Source organism: Podarcis muralis, chromosome 12 (genome assembly GCF_964188315.1).
Source record: "Podarcis muralis chromosome 12, rPodMur119.hap1.1, whole genome shotgun sequence".
NCBI classification, from domain to species: domain Eukaryota; kingdom Metazoa; phylum Chordata; class Lepidosauria; order Squamata; family Lacertidae; genus Podarcis; species Podarcis muralis.
The window spans coordinates 51033072-51051146 of record NC_135666.1 but is presented as its reverse complement, the minus strand read 5'-3'; the positions used below and the strand labels follow the sequence as shown (position 1 = coordinate 51051146).

At 42.0% G+C, this 18075-nt stretch overlaps 1 protein-coding gene across 3 annotated transcripts in view; it reads left to right on the top strand.

Annotated features, from left to right (window-relative positions):
* MYRIP (myosin VIIA and Rab interacting protein) overlaps positions 1 to 18075 on the top strand; it is a 153421-nt gene that overhangs the window by 114121 nt on the left and 21225 nt on the right. For all 3 annotated transcript variants that reach the window (XM_028750615.2, XM_077916426.1, XM_077916427.1), the window contains exons 8-10: positions 463 to 615; positions 10860 to 11037; positions 13583 to 14229. In XM_028750615.2, coding sequence (XP_028606448.2) covers positions 463 to 615; positions 10860 to 11037; positions 13583 to 14229 — 978 coding nt within the window. The remainder of the gene's footprint in view (positions 1 to 462; positions 616 to 10859; positions 11038 to 13582; positions 14230 to 18075) is intronic.

The following is an 18075-nucleotide window of genomic DNA, read 5'->3' as shown; positions in this document are numbered from 1 at the left end:
GTTTTCCTGGGGAAAGCGGTTGGGCAAACGGAACCCATACTTTCTAGGCATGGGACAAGTGTGGAAAAGCCCTAAGACTGCACAGACATTGCACATAATCAGCACCTAATGTCTTAGCCCACTTCCTAAGTTTTGCTAATTCTCTATGAAATTAATCCGTGAGGTTAATTTCTAGAAGGATAAAATTGTTCAATGCAAATAGAAGTACTTGTGTGTGTGCCTGTGTGTACACACACCTTGTTGTTATAATTCACTCTTGGGCTTTTTATAAGTACAGTGAATTCAGATAACTGCACACAACCTGCCCAAACATCAACCTTTCGGGAACTAGAGGAAAAGAAGAAGCCATGTTAAGGCTTCTGTCTCACATCTTGATGACTCAGTCCCAAGTCAGTTTGGTATGGCTCCCCTGGCACTGCTCTGCACTGAACCCTTCCTTGTTTCCTTTTCGATGTGCTGCAGATCATAAGGAAGCAGAAAACCAAACGTGAGCAGGTGGAAGCTGGTTTCGAATGGCCGCAGTCCAGGAGCAGCAGCGGCCTCACATCTGCTACTGTCTCAGATCAGAGCATGCTGACTTTCCCGGGGAGTCGCAGGGGATCGTACACATTATGGGTGAGCTACCAGATCTGACCCATCACACTTTCCTCAGCTGCTTGAAAGCTGATACATAGGAACAAGGAAGGTACATGGATGCTGGGATGTCAAGTAATATAACTATAGGAAGCTGGCATCAGAACTTAAGAGCTGTTTGTTTCATACAAAGGGTAGTGAACTGGGTCCCGATTTTGCTCATAAACCAAGAGTCAAACCACTGGAAACAACAGAATTGGACAGGAGTACTTAATGGCAAGGCAAGTCGGGCAGCATTGGAAGCCTTTGTGTTCGTAGCTGAGGATATAGATTTTTACTGGCATCAAGCCCCAATTTGGCTTTGAGAACAGTGAGGCTTAGTGTAAAGCACTTCCACTTTGCGAGCTGATGTGTTGTTGCAGTCCCTTTTCTCAGAACTTAAGGTGTCAGTTCAACATTCAATTTAAAATGCTGGCTTTTAAAATTGCTTCTTAGCTGTCTTTCCCCAGGTAAATTTAACAGCCACTTATATATCATGTTATATTTAAGACTGTTCCCACATCCCCTGGGTTCTTTTCTCAGCATAAAGCCTTTATAGCCTGCTAGACTGTTGCAGAAAATCTGACAAACAGCAGTAAAGTGTGATGTGATGCAGGATTGGCAAGGGAAAAGCATAATAAAAGAAAGTCTTTTGTGGTGTATTTTACGTTGACAATAATAATAATAATAATAATGACTGAATACTTTCACGGTTCCTCATGTTTATTTATAAATGACAAAATGTATAACCCATGTTTCCTTCTCCAGACTGAGATTGAGGGGTCCCTTTCTTCAGCAGAGCACAAGTTTGTCTTATAAACTGGTTATACCACAGCAATGCCACAGAACATGGTGCGCTATGTGGACATTTCAGTAACGTTATTATTATCACTGGCAGATAATTGTATAGACTCCGTTGAACATAGCAGGACCAAGGTACAGCTGTTCTGATAACTTCTGCCTCTTTCAGCCATTCATGGCAGGGAGGGGTGAAAAGGAATCTTTCCGCAGAACGGGGAGACTGATGGAAGAATTTTGGTAAAATGACCGCTCCCCGCTTAAAACGGGGGGGCACCCTTTGCGTGGACAGGGTGGCTCAGAGGGCACTGAAGGCTTATCTTAAGAATAAATGTTAGGGGTGTGGATGTTCTTTCTTTTCACTTTTTATAAAACTAGCATAGGAACATGAAAAGTGCTCTGCTGGCCCAAAGTCCATCTAGTCCAGTATCTTGTTCTCACAGTGTCTAAGCAAGTGCTCGCAGGAAGCCCACAAACAGCATAGGGGTATGACAAAAGTCTCCCCACTTGTGATTTCAAGCAAAAGATCCTAAGCATTTGCTTTTTCTCATGTAAATGGGACTTACTTCCACATAGTTCTACAGAACTTTGTTCCATGCATGTGGATTTGCACGTTCAATGGAGACCATTTATTCCTCCTGTCTAGAACCCTCCTGTTAAGTAGCCCATGGTATAAATGTTATGTGGGATAGCTCAGTTGGTTGGACATCTGGATCTCAGGGTTGAGGGTTCGAGCCCCACATTGGGCAAAACGATCCCTGCATTGCAGGGGGTTGGACTAGATGACCGCCATAGTCCCTGCCAGCTGCACAGTTCCATAAGGAGAGAAATAAAAAGAGCCAGTGTAATATAGTGGTAAAATGTCAGACTAGGACCTGAGAAATCAGGGTTTAAATCCCCAATCAGTCATGAAGTTCACTGGGTGACCTTGCGCCTATCGGTGCCTTTCAGCATAACCTACCTTACATGGCTGTTGTAGGGATTAAATGAAGAATGAGAGAATGATGTACACCACCTTGAGCCCCCGCCCCCCCCCTTTCCTGTTTTTGCTCCATTGCTTTCCTCAGGAAAACTCGCTCTTTAACTCTGAATCGGAACAAACGGCAATTTGGATTTCCTGTGGATTGCTGTTTGCTCCGATTCAGCAGTATAGAACAGGTTTTCACAGGGAAAGTGTTGTGTGGGGTGGGGGAAAGTATGCATCTGTGTCTAGGAGTGTGGCACAAAAGGAAGTCTGGATGAGCCCTTAAACCAGGGTTTCCCAAACTCGGGTCTCCAGTTTTGGACTACAGTTCCCATCACCCCTGACCACTGGGCCTGTTAGCTAGGGATGATGGGAGTTGTAGTCCAAAAAATAGCTGGAGACCCAAGTTTGAGAAACACTGCCTTAGACGCTCCAGCTAATGGAAAGCCAGAAGGTTGTGAAATGGCAGGAACATGGCAGAGAAAAATCAATGATCTGCAGGGAAAGCCTTGATCTTCATAGGCCAAAAGAAGAAACAAGGCATGTTGTCAGTTTCTCCTACTCAAGCTTCAGTGTGTATTTATTTATTTCCGTGAAACAGCATGTTATCTCCACTCGTTGTCAGAGATCTTAAAACTTTTAAGGCTTAATTAAAAATCTGTGATAACTGGAGCCTGCTGTACTGAAGTATTTAGCAAGGTATTTTTAGTTTGGTGCATTTGTGCGGTTGTTCACATAAAAGCATTTTTTATTTTTAAAAAAGGAAGCCTATAGGCTTTTTCTGTCAAAGAAGCAGGGAATATGCTCTGATTAGCTGTGATGGGTGCTGTTCTGAGTGCAACACATCAGGAAGGAGCAAGACTGGAAAGTGAAGGACTTTTAAAAGCACAGCCGAGGACAGCAAGCGAGGAAACAAAAGCAAACCTCGTATTGTTAACAAGGGAAGTGCTGATTTGAAGGATGTGCCGAGCTGGTGTGTGATATCTACCGTATTTTTTGCTCTATAAGACTCACTTTTTCCCTCCTAAAAAGTAAGGGGAAATGTGTGTGCGTCTTATGGAGCGAATGCAGGCTGCGCAGCTATCCCAGAAGCCAGAACAGCAAGAAGGATCGCTGCTTTCACTGCGCAGCGATCCCTCTTGCTGTTCTGGCTTCTGAGATTCAGAATATTTTTTTTCTTGTTTTCCTCCTCCAAAAACTAGGTGCGTCTTGTGGTCTGGTGCGTCTTGTAGAGCGAAAAATACGGTAGTTTCACTGGAGCAATAGGTCAAGTTTTGGCTTGCTTATAAAGGTGGTACTCCAGTGAACACCTGGTGACAACTTCTTTCTGTGAATCTGGTATACTTTTATGACTGAGATCAAGTGATCTTAACATCTGTCTTGCCAACCGTGGAGCATCCAATTCTTCTGGATTCACCAGTTCAGTCATTATTCCAAATTTTTAATTGCCCCATTTACCACTGCAAAATAATTTCAATAACACAATTCCTCGGTGTTTTGCAAAGCATAACTAATCATCATTAAGAAGCACTTAGCAGTCTTCTGTTGAGAGAGGTTATGCACATAGGTACACACTATTCGCACTGAGAAGTCGGTCCTCTTCAAAACGCTCTGCCAATTAAAGCGTCAAATGTGCTGTTCAGAAATGGAAAACTCCCCCATAAGCCTGCGTTTAATTCTGCCCTTGCATCACAATCCACAAATGAGTTCAGCCGAACTACTTGGTTGTAAGCTGATTAATGTCAACAGAGAAGTAGGCTTAAACATCAGCTTACTTTAATTGCAGGGTGCTCAGATACATTATAGTACGTGGGTTTATTGGGGGGGCTGGATTTAAAATTAAGCAAATAAGCATTTTCAGATTTGAGTTGTAATACCATATGCATGAGATAATATTATGCAGAAGAACACCTGTCCACCTGCGTTTAAAAGCAGAGACCAGACCTCAAGCAGAAGCTTGTCCATAAACAATGTATTTGTTCCACACATTTATTTTCAATTGGAAACATACCATTAGATTTTTTTTCATGAATAATTTTTAGCTTACAAATAAGTACATGCTGAGTTCATTACCAGAACTTCATTAGCATTTGATGTTCAAGCTATATTCATTAGCTGTGACTTGACACATAGGCTCCAGTGCTTCTAACCCTGACATCGCACACTTATTTAGCATGGAAAATTCTGTTGAGTAATAGGTTCATTTACATTAATGGCTATTTTAGTGCCATTGACTATGGAACAGAAACAAATATTCACAGCAAAGCCTGAATTCACAATGTGCATGCTGTGCATTCAGATGTGAATATTTGTAAATAGAAAGTAATATTTCAGTTATATATGCACATTTTAAAAGCATGGTTAGTTTCAGCCTTGCTTGGTTTCCATGGAATTAGAATTTTAACCGATGAGATTAAAAGTGGATAAAATGGGGCAAATACGTTGCTATTAAAATGTATGAAAATAAAATGTTTGTGCCACGTTGAGCTCCTTGGAGGAAACCTGTGATAAAAATGCAATATTTTAGTTCAGCATTCCAGGCTATTAATTTTTAACTGATCTATTTACACTAATGCTAAACATTACTGCCACAGAGTTTATAGATATAGAAAAAGTTTTTTTAAAAAAGAGTATTCTCTAGAAAGGAGTGCTAAACTGCTGCCTGGGAAATTGTTCTTCAGATCTCTTCTCTTCAGTGGAGTCTTCTTCTATAACATTTTCTGTGTCAGAATAGAATGTATTTTGAAATACTTGAAATCAATATCATTTTGGCTGTAAAGACATAGATCATGAAGAAATGGAATGTATCATCAGCCTCATCCATGCAGTGTGCATTTCATCATTGCCCCAACTCATGCTTTTATTAACAGGGAAATTAATGTGTCTGGGGGCGGTGCTAGTCTCTCCTAAACCACTGAGCCTCTTGGGCTTGCCAATCGGAAGGTCGGCGGTTCGAGTCCCCACAACGGAGTGAGCTCCCGTTGCTCTGTCCCAGCTCCTGCCAACCTAGCAGTTTGAAAGCACGCCAGTGCAAGTAGATAAATAGGTACCACTGCAGCGGGAAGGTAACCTGCATTTCCGTGCACTCTGGCACTCATCACAATTCTCCATGTGGCAGTAGTGGTTTAGTCATGCTGGCCACATGACCCAGAAAGCTGTCTGTGGAGAAATGCCGGCTCCCTCGGCCTGAAAGCAAGATGAGCCTTTGACTGGACTTAACCATCCAGGGGTCCTTTACCTTTACCTTTTTACCTAGTCTCTCCTGCTTTCCTCATTGCTCAGTGATGCTTACATGGGGCTGGATCCAGACTAAGTTGAGTTTAAGTCTCATCACAATCAAATATTTGAAGTCCAATGTATTTCAGTGGAAGCTAAGTTGAACTAACAGTCTGTGCCAAAGTGTTTACTCAAGGCTAGGAGGGTTCTACGTTCTTGCATTTAAGAGGAATTGCTCATATTTAACAGTAAAACAGGAAACATAGTGCTAAATTTTACCAAAAGGAAAGTATTGATGATAATACATTAGATGTGCATAACGAATTTCGCTCTAATAGCATCATGTTATGCATGTGCCACTTTGTTTCTTGCAGTAATTATATGCATTTGGAGTATCTTGTACCTGTTTAATGAGCTAAAAATATATTGCCTGATTGCCTAGTTGGAAGTCAAATTGAAGTACTGCGATGAGAAACATTTATTGCAGAGTTAGCTAAAGTGATATCCTCAATATTTATTATCATTATTATTAAAGATGTTGTTAGACTGCAGCTGCCATCAGCCCCTGCCAGCTTTTAGGTACAATAATTCATATTAAAATATGTTACAAGTGCCTGGAAGAATCCTTCAACTTTCATTTTCAGTACCCATAATTTTTGCAGTCATTTGGACCTAGGGTAGTCCTTCTCTGTCTGAAGCCCTCAGGTCTCCTTAGGGGGCAGTGATGCTATTGGTGATTCTCTAAGGGAGATGTGTCATGGCCCAGGACAAAGTTCCAGCCACTTCTCAGTCACTAGAGCACGAGACTCTTAGTCTCAGGGTTGTGGGTTTGAGCCTCATGTTGGGCAAAAGAGTCCTACATTGCAGGAGATTGGGCTGAATGACGCTCAGGTTCCCTTCCAAGGCTATCATTCTATGTACTAATGTACTGATTAATTTTCAGGAGGACTGAATGCAAGATTGGAGAAATGAGAATGAGAGCAAAACCAGAATAGATATTCCATTCCTAAAAGGTAAAGGTAAAGGGACCCCTGACCATTAGGTCCAGTCGTGGCCAACTCTGGGGTTGCGGCGCTCATCTCACTTTGTTGGCCGAGGGAGCCGGTGTACAGCTTCCAGGTCATGTGGCTAGCATGACTAAGCCGCTTTTGGCGAACCAGAGCAGCACACGGAAATGTCGTTTACGTACCTTCCCGCCGGATCAGTACCTATCTATCTACTTGCACTTTGATGTGCTTTCAAACTGCTAGGTTGGCAGGAGCAGGGACTGAGCAACGGGAGCTCACCCGGTCGCAGGGATTCAAACTGCTGACCTTCCGATTGGCAATCCCTAGGCTCTGTGGTTTAACCCACAGTTCCACCCATTCCATTCCTAGCAGTAGTCAAATGCAAAAATGGTTGCCTAATAATGTTTGTCTACTTGTTTCACCTTATTTCCGTCTAGCAATACTCAAACTATTTTTACTTTCTTTTTCTTTTTCGTCTTGGGCAGGTCCACTGTGACACGGCTGGCATAGATTATAAATAAACTTGCATGGCTGGGTGGTGGGGAGAGTAATTTATTTGCTTCTGCTGCCACCTGCTGAGGTAGCTTTTCACTGCAATGAACACTGAAATAAATGAATTGAGAGGAAATTGTTTGCAGAGTAGTTTGTGGGTAGATAATACTTTAGTTTTCTTACAAATTTAGAAAATATTTCCTGCAGATATATAAGTAATCTACTTCCTGACTTTTAAAAAAATATCTTAAATTGTAATTCTGCCATGAATAGCAGTACTGCAGATATAGCAGTAGTTCTCTTTATTGGCTGAAACAGACAAACAAACTGCATCTTACAGTTTGTTATATAAACTATAAAGATTCTGTGGTCTTCAGATAATCTGTTTTTGCTAGATCTTTATTGCACTATGTAGACTTTTACTTGCTTGAAAGAATTTTCAAACAACGGGCAAGGTTGAGGAATAACATGGCAGATCGTGCCGAAAGCTTGTGGGGAGGGGCTGAATTGGCAAAAATAGTCTCCCTCCCCATTCCGCCTATGGGAGTCTCCACTAGATCAAAGAGTCTTTGGCCAGCAGAGGGACACCATTGGATAAAATCCATGATATATACTCAAAACTGGTCAAAAATGTTTTTGAAGTGAAGCAGGCACACTGGAACCTTAAAATAAATGCTTAATTGTTTTCCCCTGCTGCCAGCTGACGGAGGCCTAATTTTAACATTAGCTTTTCAGCGCCAGCCACCCTAATACCTTACGTTTTCAAGCTTAAAAGTTGCCTGTGGGTTATGTATTCTGTGAGGGCACAGAGAAATGCACCTTTAAGGCTACTTGCCCTGAAAATCCCTGGCGGGTTTAGCTGGCTCAAGTTGCAGCCTTCTCTGGAGCGCTGCAGAATGAGGTGCGGTGGAGATAATGTTAACTGGCATTTCCCAAATGCAGCATTTAATTGCTCAAGAGCAGCTTCAATTGGCCCGCGCTTTACATTAGGTCACCTGGAGGCAATTTGCTTATGATTGTGTGGCCTCTGGCTATCTAGTGTGTCAGAACTAATAGAAATGTATCTTGGTTACCCTCCAACAATCGTTAACCTCCGTTTCTCTCAAGTTCACCTACTGTCACTATTCACCAACTGCATTTCTGCAGATGTCTTGTAACTGCCCCAAGCAATCAGGTATCTCTGCAGGGGCCATAGCCACGGTGTGTGTGTGTGGGTGTGTGGTGTCATTGGAGAATCAGTCTCTCCCAATATTACCCTATGCTTCTTTCCAAAGTGTTCAATTTTAATTAAACAGTGTCTCTGTTCTTTTACAGAGGCAGAGGCATTGTTAAGGAGAAATGTTATTCAGTAGCTCAGCTAGAACTAACTTGCTTCAATGTCAAATGTAACTGTATGCTATCGAAATTGATTAACTTTATTACAGTGCTTGGGTTTAGATATTATATTTATTACTGGTTGTTTTTGTTGACTTACCAGAGCCCACCATTGCCACTACCACCAAAATGTAGCTTTATCACTTTCCCCACCTTTTTTCATGAACGTATCCTGTGATCCTGTGCGTGGTTACTCAGAAGTAATTGTCACTAAGTTCAATGAAACTTACTCCCAGCTGTGCACACATAAAATTTCAGGCATACTTAAGGGTTAAGTTTGACCTACCACAAAATGTTGCAGTGGAGGGGTGTCCCCTCTTCAGAGTTCTAGCCACTCCAGTCCATTAAACCCCTCTTCCTGCCCTGTAAGCTGTCTGATACAGTAAGCCTGCAACATACACAGGGGTTAAGTTTCAGGAATCATGCTTAAAGCCAAAATGGTGTATGGTCAAACCCACTTGGTTCAATGGCAGGTGGGATTGGCAACAGCATTCCCCCACCCCCAAGATAAAATTTGCGTAGGTTCCTCAATGAGCAAACCACCCATTGAATGAGAGCTTCAGATAGTCTTCTGGTCAAAATGAAAGCCCCCAAAATGAACCCCCTGCACTGACAGCAAAAGAGCACTCTCAGAAGTCAAATGTTGTAGCTAAATGCCTACCTTTTAAGAGGTCTGAATGCCTCAAGCTGTAATGCCTCTCTAGCAAATTCAGCCCTTTCCCCTCCTTCTATTTTCCTCCTACAGTATATTGAACATGATTGATTGCTTTCCTTTATGTCTGCTGCTTTCTCACTTACTAGTGCTTGCACCAGTGACTCTGACTTTTAACAATTTCAATTACCCTGTGGGTTATCAGAATAAAACACAATCTGATTATCTAGCCTAAACCCCCAAGCAAAACTGACATCAGCAATGAGAAATAGCCTTACAAGGGCTTTTTGAGGATGCAATCAGCACCATCTCGTCTAAATCTCTCCAGGAACATGGAGTAAATGGAATTGTGGCGAGATTGTGGCGGGGTGGGGATGGGGAGCGATGTGGGTTGATTTGGCAGGAAAATAATATTCAGCTGCTTCTGACAATTTCTTTGCATTCAAATGCTGACATAATCATTTTGAGCATGGCAAATATAATTGCTTTCCTTTCAGTTTTGTATAGCTTCCTTCTTTCTTTAAGAACTTTTACCTACCACAGGGGGGGAGAGTGCTCTTGTGCTGAAATCCAGACCCTCCAATTGTCCCTAGGGACAGTTTCACATTTACAGAACCCATCCCGGTTTCTGATTTGATCCCAGAATGTCCCACTTTTCCTTAGTAAAGGTAAAGGTACCCCTGCCCGTACGGGCCAGTCTTGACAGACTCTAGGGTTGTGCGCCCATCTCACTCTAGAGGCCGGGGGCCAGCGCTGTCCGGAGACACTTCCGGGTCACGTGGCCAGCATGACATCGCTGCTCTGGCGAGCCAGAGCCGCACACGGAAACACCGTTTACATTCCCGCTTGTAAGCGGTCCCTATTTATCTACTTGCTCCCGGGGGTGCTTTCGAACTGCTAGGTTGGCAGGCGCTGGGACCGAACAACGGGAGCGCACCCCACCGCGGGGATTCGAACTGCCGACCTTTCGATCGGCAAGCCCTAGGCGCTGAGGCTTTTACCCACAGCGCCACCCGCGTCCCTATTTTCCTTAGGACGTCCCTATTTTCATCGGGAAAATGTTGGAGGGTATGGAGTTATATGACCCCCTCCCCCAAGCCATGGAGATAAGTAACTCTACAACTTTTCGAAGACATCTGAAGGCAGCCCCATATACAGATTATTTTTTTTAATACTTAATGTTTTATTATGTTTTAATATATGTTGGAAGATTTCCAGAGTGGCTGGGGCAACCTAGTCAGATGGATGGGGTGTAAGTAATTATGTTGTTGTTGTTATGGAATAGGAAGTCCCTATTTTATTCACCTTATGGGGATGAAAGGAGGAGGCTGTGTATGCTGATTAGGATCAGAATGAACAACTACTTCATTAGAAAATACTGAAATAGAAAGCAGCAACACAGAGGCCATGACAAGGGGAGGGATGTCTTCTATCTGTTTGGGAAAGCATAAAGCAGTACAGTCCTGAAATAAGTTTAGTTATCTTGTTGGTTTGTTTTCTGTGAATTACTATTCCATATATAATGACATGACCTTAGTAATTAACTCGCATGCATTTCTGAAAAGGAATTAACAATGGAAGGATTAAAGAGTTTACCTCTTGATACGGAAGTAACAAAATTCTGTTCTCTTTCCCTTCAGTGATTTGCACTTACCTCAGTGCTGCCCTTGCAAGTAACTAACATTTAACATCTCCATAGCTGGCTTCTGCTAAATATATTGTTCTCCATATTTCCCCCTAACAGCGGTCTCAGTCTGCATTCTCTCTGACCAACGAAGACGCATCACGCAGAGACAGGGACCGTGCATCTTCTGTGCCCGAATCTCTCTGGAGACAACCCAAAGGCCCGAGCGGAAAGCAGAAAGAGGACAGGCTTTCTGCATTGCCCAGCTGGAAGAGCGCGGACCAACTAAACGAACCAAGTAAAGGACTGTGATGCCTGCATAACATTTCTGTATTCTGTGTGAAAGTAGCTACTTCTCCCTAAGGTTTTAGGCTGAAACCAAGAAGAAGAAGAACTTCTTAAAGGGGTACAATAAAGGAACAGCCACCCACAAATTGACTTGAAACTTCTGCTCATAATAACCACCTATCTTTGATTAGGAAGAAAAAATATAGTAATTTGGCTAAAGATTCTGACTCACTGGCCTATTTCACATGACACAGGAAGCCAGACTTTGGCATAGCAAAGACTGTGCAAACATGCAACCACGTGCGAAGGCAAAACCGTAGCTTGGTGTAACAGTAAAAAGAGCTGTAAAAGATGTAAAACACTAAAAAGATGGCCGTGAGCTTTTCTCTGGGAACCTGCACATTTACACAGCCTTACCAAGGCATAGCTTGGCCTACCATGTTATATGAACCAATTTTGGACAATCAGAACCTGTAGCCTACATAAGAAGAGGTATCTGACCTCTTGCCATAGACACAAACATATGATTCTAATGTCAAATGGAAAGGAGACTTCCTCAAAACATATAATTATGTTAAATTGTTATAAAAGCTATGTCTTACATGGGTTAAAGCTAAACTGCTTACCAGTGCTCATTATTAGTCCCTGACATCTGGATTGTGTGTGGGTGTGTAATCACAACAATTATTTATTTATAATTGCAAAAAACAAAACAAAAACAAAACCCTAAAATCCATCAAGATTAAGAAAATAAAAATAAAAAATATGGTGGTGAATAACATAACAAAAATAAAAATCAACAGTAAAATTACATTTCTAAGTACAAAATTTGTATCACAAATCAGTGGATCAGCTTTATACATAAACATAGATGGATCACCCCTCAGAAAAAGACTGAGTGAAGAGATCAGTTTTAAATGCTAATATTATAGGCGCCTGCCTTTTGTTTTACACACTTTGCTCCTTATCCAGCTAAGGATAAATCCATGAAAGGCAGTTTCCAAGCATGCGTGACCCTGGTTGAATCAGGACAGCTGTAGCTAATGATAGTTTTTCTTAAATGGCTACCTAATGCACTGGTGGCAGAAACCACCAGGCAGCTCTTCCAGAAACCCAAGAAGGTAATTCGTGCACACATTTTGTGTGAGGTGGCTTGAATAAGCACTGGCAGATGATGCTTATGTGAACTTCACTAGTCAAGCACTGAATACTTCAAAAGATTCAGTCTTGGGAAAGACCTTGACCTCTTTAGCATGAAGGAATTATCTCCCAAGGCGTTTCACGGTGTCTTTGACATAAGCAGCAATTTGCAAGCATAAATAGGCTGTGGTAATTTAAATAAGAACCTGACAGTAATGCTTATTCACATTTTGTGCTTTCCCTGATTTTAGCCGTGTTTTGCTCCAGCCGTCCCACAATCATTGTCGCTACTATATTGTAGATTTTATCTATTAATAATATATGCTGTGCTGAACAGATAATGCTGCAAGTGAAATTATCTAAAGTTTCCAGAACTTATTTATGGTCATTAAACTACTGGGGACCCATGCTTTCACCTAACAAAACATAAAATCGCTACATTTAGCTGAATATGCACATAATAAGGCTATTTAAGGCTTGGACAGATAAAGCTTCTAGCTTTAGTATTTTCAAGGCCATCTAATCTGTCCACTTTGAAAGTCATTTATGGCAATGTGAAACTGCAGCCCAGATGGTTGGTTCTTATAAGGTGACATTATACAACAGATTTTCTTACAGTGTGCTAGAAAGTGTATGTATATTCAGCGTGCTGCTTATTGTACAATGATCTAGCAATGGTCCTCCATGCCTGAAATTAATTTTTTGCACACATAATGCAAATCAGTGGTGCATCCTTTTATGAATTGGCACCTTGCATAGAGTCAGCACTGTCAGCAGGAACAGCTGGGCAAGAAGAAGCGTGAGTGCCAATCAAACACATTTGTGATACTTCAAGCACACATTCCGGGAAGCCTTTTTTAAATCACAGATCCCAGCACATGTGCAGTGCTTATATGCACTGAAATATGTTTGCTGTCAGCACTAATATAACTTAAAACTTAAATATGCCACTAACTATATTGATAGATGGGATTTGATCTGCTTTTGTCCCTTGCCCTCTAAACCAGGCACCCCCAAACTCGGCCCTCCAGATGTTTTGAGACTACAATTTCCATCAGCCCTGACCACTGGTCCTGTTAGCTAAGGGTGATGGGAGTTGTAGTCCCAAAACATCTGGAGGGCCGTGTCCCAAAACATCTGGAGGGCCGTGTTTGGGGGTGCCTGCTCTAATAAATTTCTAACAAATTCAGATGCATTGGGTCAAATCCTGATTGGTCCACTCCTCATTACCTTATCATTAGACCTTGGCTGCAAGCCTCTTGCAAGTGTCTGTTATTCCCACCCAAGATCTGTGACATGAAATACTGTGCAAATCTTTTCTTGTGCTGACACAGCAGACCCAGGTATGGTAGAACGTTTTAGGGTAATGCAACACAATAATGATGGAATTGTATCTTCCTCTTGTGTTTCCTTAGCTTTCCCCCCTGTCTTGGAAAGCACAGATGGAAACTGGGTGGCCCTGCAAAACGTCAACTTGCCTCGCCCACGAATGCTCGCCAAACCAAAGAGCCAAGTGTTCAAAGCCTTGGAGAGTGAATCCAGCGTTGTATCTGCTTATGATGAGATGGGCTCTGATAGCGAAGACGACTATGACTGGAACGTGGCTTTGAACAAGCTGCGACAGAGACCCAAGCAGCTGTCAAATTACGCTGGCTCTCAGTGCAATGCTGAATGGGAGTGTGGCAATGAACTGTACCAGCCTGTGGCCTCCCCATCATCTGGGCTGTTTACCAACGTGGAGGCAGTGTACTCTGATTCTGAAACATCCTCAGTCAGTTCTTCAAGGGAGGCTAGGGAGCCTAGCTGTCTTTCTTGGATGCAGAGGAGAACTTGTAACAGTAAACCCAGAGAGGAAAAAGCACAATTCCAGGAGGAACTCGATGTGAACTTTAACCCACAAGCTACCAGTTTAGACTATTCAGATAGCAGTGAAAGCGAAGAAGCCTATCATGACTTGGAAAAGAGGTCCAGGAGGTGGAAAAAAGGCAAGACTCAATCAGAGGATTTATGCAAAGGCAAAAACCGCACAAAATCGCACATGAAGAAATTGAGCACAAGTCAGGTAATTAGGCTTCAATTAATGCAATGTATTGCCTGCAAGCATCAAATCTATCTCTGTTGTTCAGAGACACAAGAACAAGGTATTAATCCTCATTGCTCACATTTTATGTCATGGTCAGGATTGTGCCAAGGACAATTGCAGTAAATAAACTAAGTTAATCTGGTACTTTTCCGTACAGGAACCATATGATATATAAACTTCAAGGATGGCTTCCCTAGTAATGAGTACAGTATTTGTAGTCTTGCTACATAAAATGAATACCGTATTTGCAGCCATGCTGTGTAACAATGCCCATTTTGGCTTGCATACTTACAGTGATTCTGGCCTTCATTCTCATTCCCAAAATGGCACTCATAGGCTGTGGAAACTACTCTGAAAACAGGATGCACCCCCTGGTTTTGGTAACCTTGATCACAAAGAAGTGACCCATGTTAATAATAATAAATTTTATTTATATTCCACCCTCCCCAGCCGAAGCCGGGCTCAGGGCGGCTAACAACAATAAAACAGTACAAAAGTACAGCATAAACAACATTCTAAAATCATTCATTATAAAATTAATTAATTCAAGCCACTGGCAACCATTGGGCCAGAGCTCCGCGAAGATTGCCGAGGGAGGGAGTCAGGCTGTGCCCTGGCCAGAGGCCTGGTGGAACAGCTCTGTCTTGCAGGTCCTGTGGAAAGATGTCAAGTCCCGCAGGGCCCTGGTCTCTTGTGACAGAGTGTTCCACCAGATCGGAGCCACAGCCGAAAAAGCCCTGGCTCTAGTTGAGGCCAGCCTAACTTCTCTGTGGCCTGGGACCTTCAAGATGTTTTTATTTGAAGACCGTAAGTTTCTCTGTGGGGCATACCAGGAGAGGCGGTCCCGTAGGTACGAGGGTCCTAGGTCGTATAGGGCTTTAAAGGTTAAAACCAGCACCTTAAACCTGATCCTGTACTCCACCGGGAGCCAGTGCAGCTGGTATAGCACCGGGTGAATGTGATCTCGCAGCAAAGACCTCGTAAGGAGTCTCGCTGCAGCATTCTGCACCCGCTGGAGTTACATATGTTGTCATATGTAACTGACTATGTGGCATCTCGTAAAATTTAATGGCTTGGAGAGTGGGAATGTGGGGGGTGGGTTGGGATGGCACTGCTTTTTGTTTGGTGAATGGCCAAGCTGATATGCCAGTCTTGATACGATTTTCACTGTGTCTTTGTACTTAGCACGCAGGTTTTGTTTAAGGCAGACAGCATGAACTGTGTGTGTTTGTGGGTGACACTTATCAGAATAGCAGCTAACAGGAGGGGGATTCAACCCTTTTGCCCCCTGTTGTGGTCCTGGGGAAAATCCCTGAATCTGGTATTAGTGGCCCTACCTGCAGTGATCCTGATAATTTTCAGCCACTCCCACTGATGAAATGTGGAATTTAAAAACCTGCCCATTAAATTCAATGGCACGTTTAGTTCGGCCCTTTGTAGCCCCTTGAGGCTGAAAGAGACAGAGGGGAGAGCATTACCCATAGAGCCATCGTTGAGTGTTTGGCTGGGGGTAAGAACAAGGCTGCTTTAAGTTATTTAAATGTATACTAATTTAAAATAGTCTGCTGCTAACAGTGGAGCAGGGCCAACATATTCCAATGAGCCACCCAGCCACAGGCAAGCATAGTATGGAAAACAGATGTTATTAATACTTCACAATATTACACCCATTCTGCATTATTTTTTTTACTACAACGCAAAGTTTCGGTCCATTCTACTATTATTCATAAAAGGCTTGTTATGTTTAAAGAGAGAGAGGAGGGAGCTGGCACACATATTTTAATAAAGCCTTTCCTTAGTAAGTAACAATATTGAGCTAATGGCCTCATCAGTTATTTTACACGTTAGCCTATTAGCAAGATTGCTACAATTAGGACACTCAATTTTTTTATTCCCCGGCTTCCACTAGATGGTGCTTTTAGCTAGTATACTGCGGGGAAATCAAATTTTAAACTGCAAGCCAATTCAGAGCTTTTTCCACTTTGTGCTTAGGATGTTGTTATGCTCAAGGCTAAGAGAGCTGCTGGCATCTCTTGCCGTATTGTTATCACATACAGGATGGTTGTTGCAGCGTCTAACAAGCAAGAGCCATTTAGTAAATCAAATGTACATTTTGTCAAAGTTCAGATCACATTTCAAGAGGTAGTTTTTTAAGAAAAAATTAAACTTTTCATGTGACGATAACTTTAGCTGATCCAGCTGGGAAGAGTCTATCTTTTCACTTACTAGATTTAAATGAAAGAAAGTGAAATTAGATGATGTAGTTTTGAAAAGTTTTATATGTAGATAAAAACATCACATGAATAGTCATAGGTACCATGAACGGATGCCATTATTGGGTGACTTGATTCTGTCTTGGGGTTTTCCTTTGTGCCCTTCACTACTCAGATCACAACTTTTTATTTCTCTGTGTTATGTACTGAGTTGAATAGGATCCAAACTGCAGCAGTCTGATTGGTCCTAGAACAATAGGATCCAAAAGGCAGCAGTCTGATTGGTCCTAGAACAATAGGATTCAGAATGCAGCAGTCTGATTGGTCCTAGAACAATGCAGCAGTATGATTGGTTGGCAGGAACCACCCAATCATGCTCCAGATAGAAGTGAATCCACAACCTGATTGGCTTACAGTAGAATTCCGGAATTAGCCAATCATGTGCAGCCCATTGTGTAAATAATGTATATAAAGCAGATACTCTGAGGGGACATTCATTCATTCCTCCTCACCACTATGAGCTGAATAAAGAGCATGAAATCACTTTGCGACTCTGAGTATATTTCACTCTGACTTGTTATTTTTCCTATGAAAGTGCAACTCAGAAGGACTTGAAGCCATGCATGTGGGCCAAATTTTGTGGGGTTTCCTTCCACTTGAGGTCAGATAGCCCCTCTCCCTATTGAACTTACTTCCAGTGTTTGCTGAAGATTTTGTTATTCCAACAGGCGTTTTAATTTAATTCTGATTTTATAGTTTCAACTCATTTTTAGTCTTATTGTATTGGGTCTCCCATACACTGCTTAGAGATGGCTGTGATTAAGCAGCATGCAATTTTAAAGAAATAATTAATTAGAAATATTCCCTTTGGGCAGTCAAGGAGAATAGATTGTTTTTAATGTTCATATCCCTTCAAACTCTACAATTCTATGATTCTATGAAATGCACCATTCTATCTCTGGAGGAAAGAAGTTCACAGTTTTACAAAGACAAAAATTGGTGTGTGTGTGTGTGTGTGTGTGTGTGTGTGAAAGAGTTTTCTGAAAGAACAGAACATTCAAAACAGCACAGACACGGACAGGTGACATTCCTTGCACTGATGTCAAAAGGTGCTATATAAAAAGCATTTCTGACACTAGCACAGCTACAGTCCACAGGACAATACTTTCCTTTTTCAGAGTAATTTGATTTAGTGCTTGAGCAGAGATTCCCTAGCAGTCTGAACAAACCATGTCTTACCTCTGTCTGCACAGTTAACTTGTTGAAAGCTGCTTTAAATTGTGTGTGTGTGTGTGTGTGTGTGTGTGTGTGTGTGTGTGTGTGTAATATCACAATAAGGAAATGTTTCCCATCCTAAGCCCTGGATGTATCCAACAGATTACTCACTGTACAAAATGCATTACACATATCTCAGAGGAGTATACAACATATACACAAATAAAACAATACTGTTCCTGTTCTGTCATGAAAAAATTGATATGTAAGATATCACATCAAGCTGAAAAGCTGTGGTACAAGATCAAACATGAAGCTGAGGTTTGTTTTATTTATTTTAGAGAATGGATTTGTAGTGAGCACATGCTGTTCAGAAATGAAAACCTATTTCTCCATA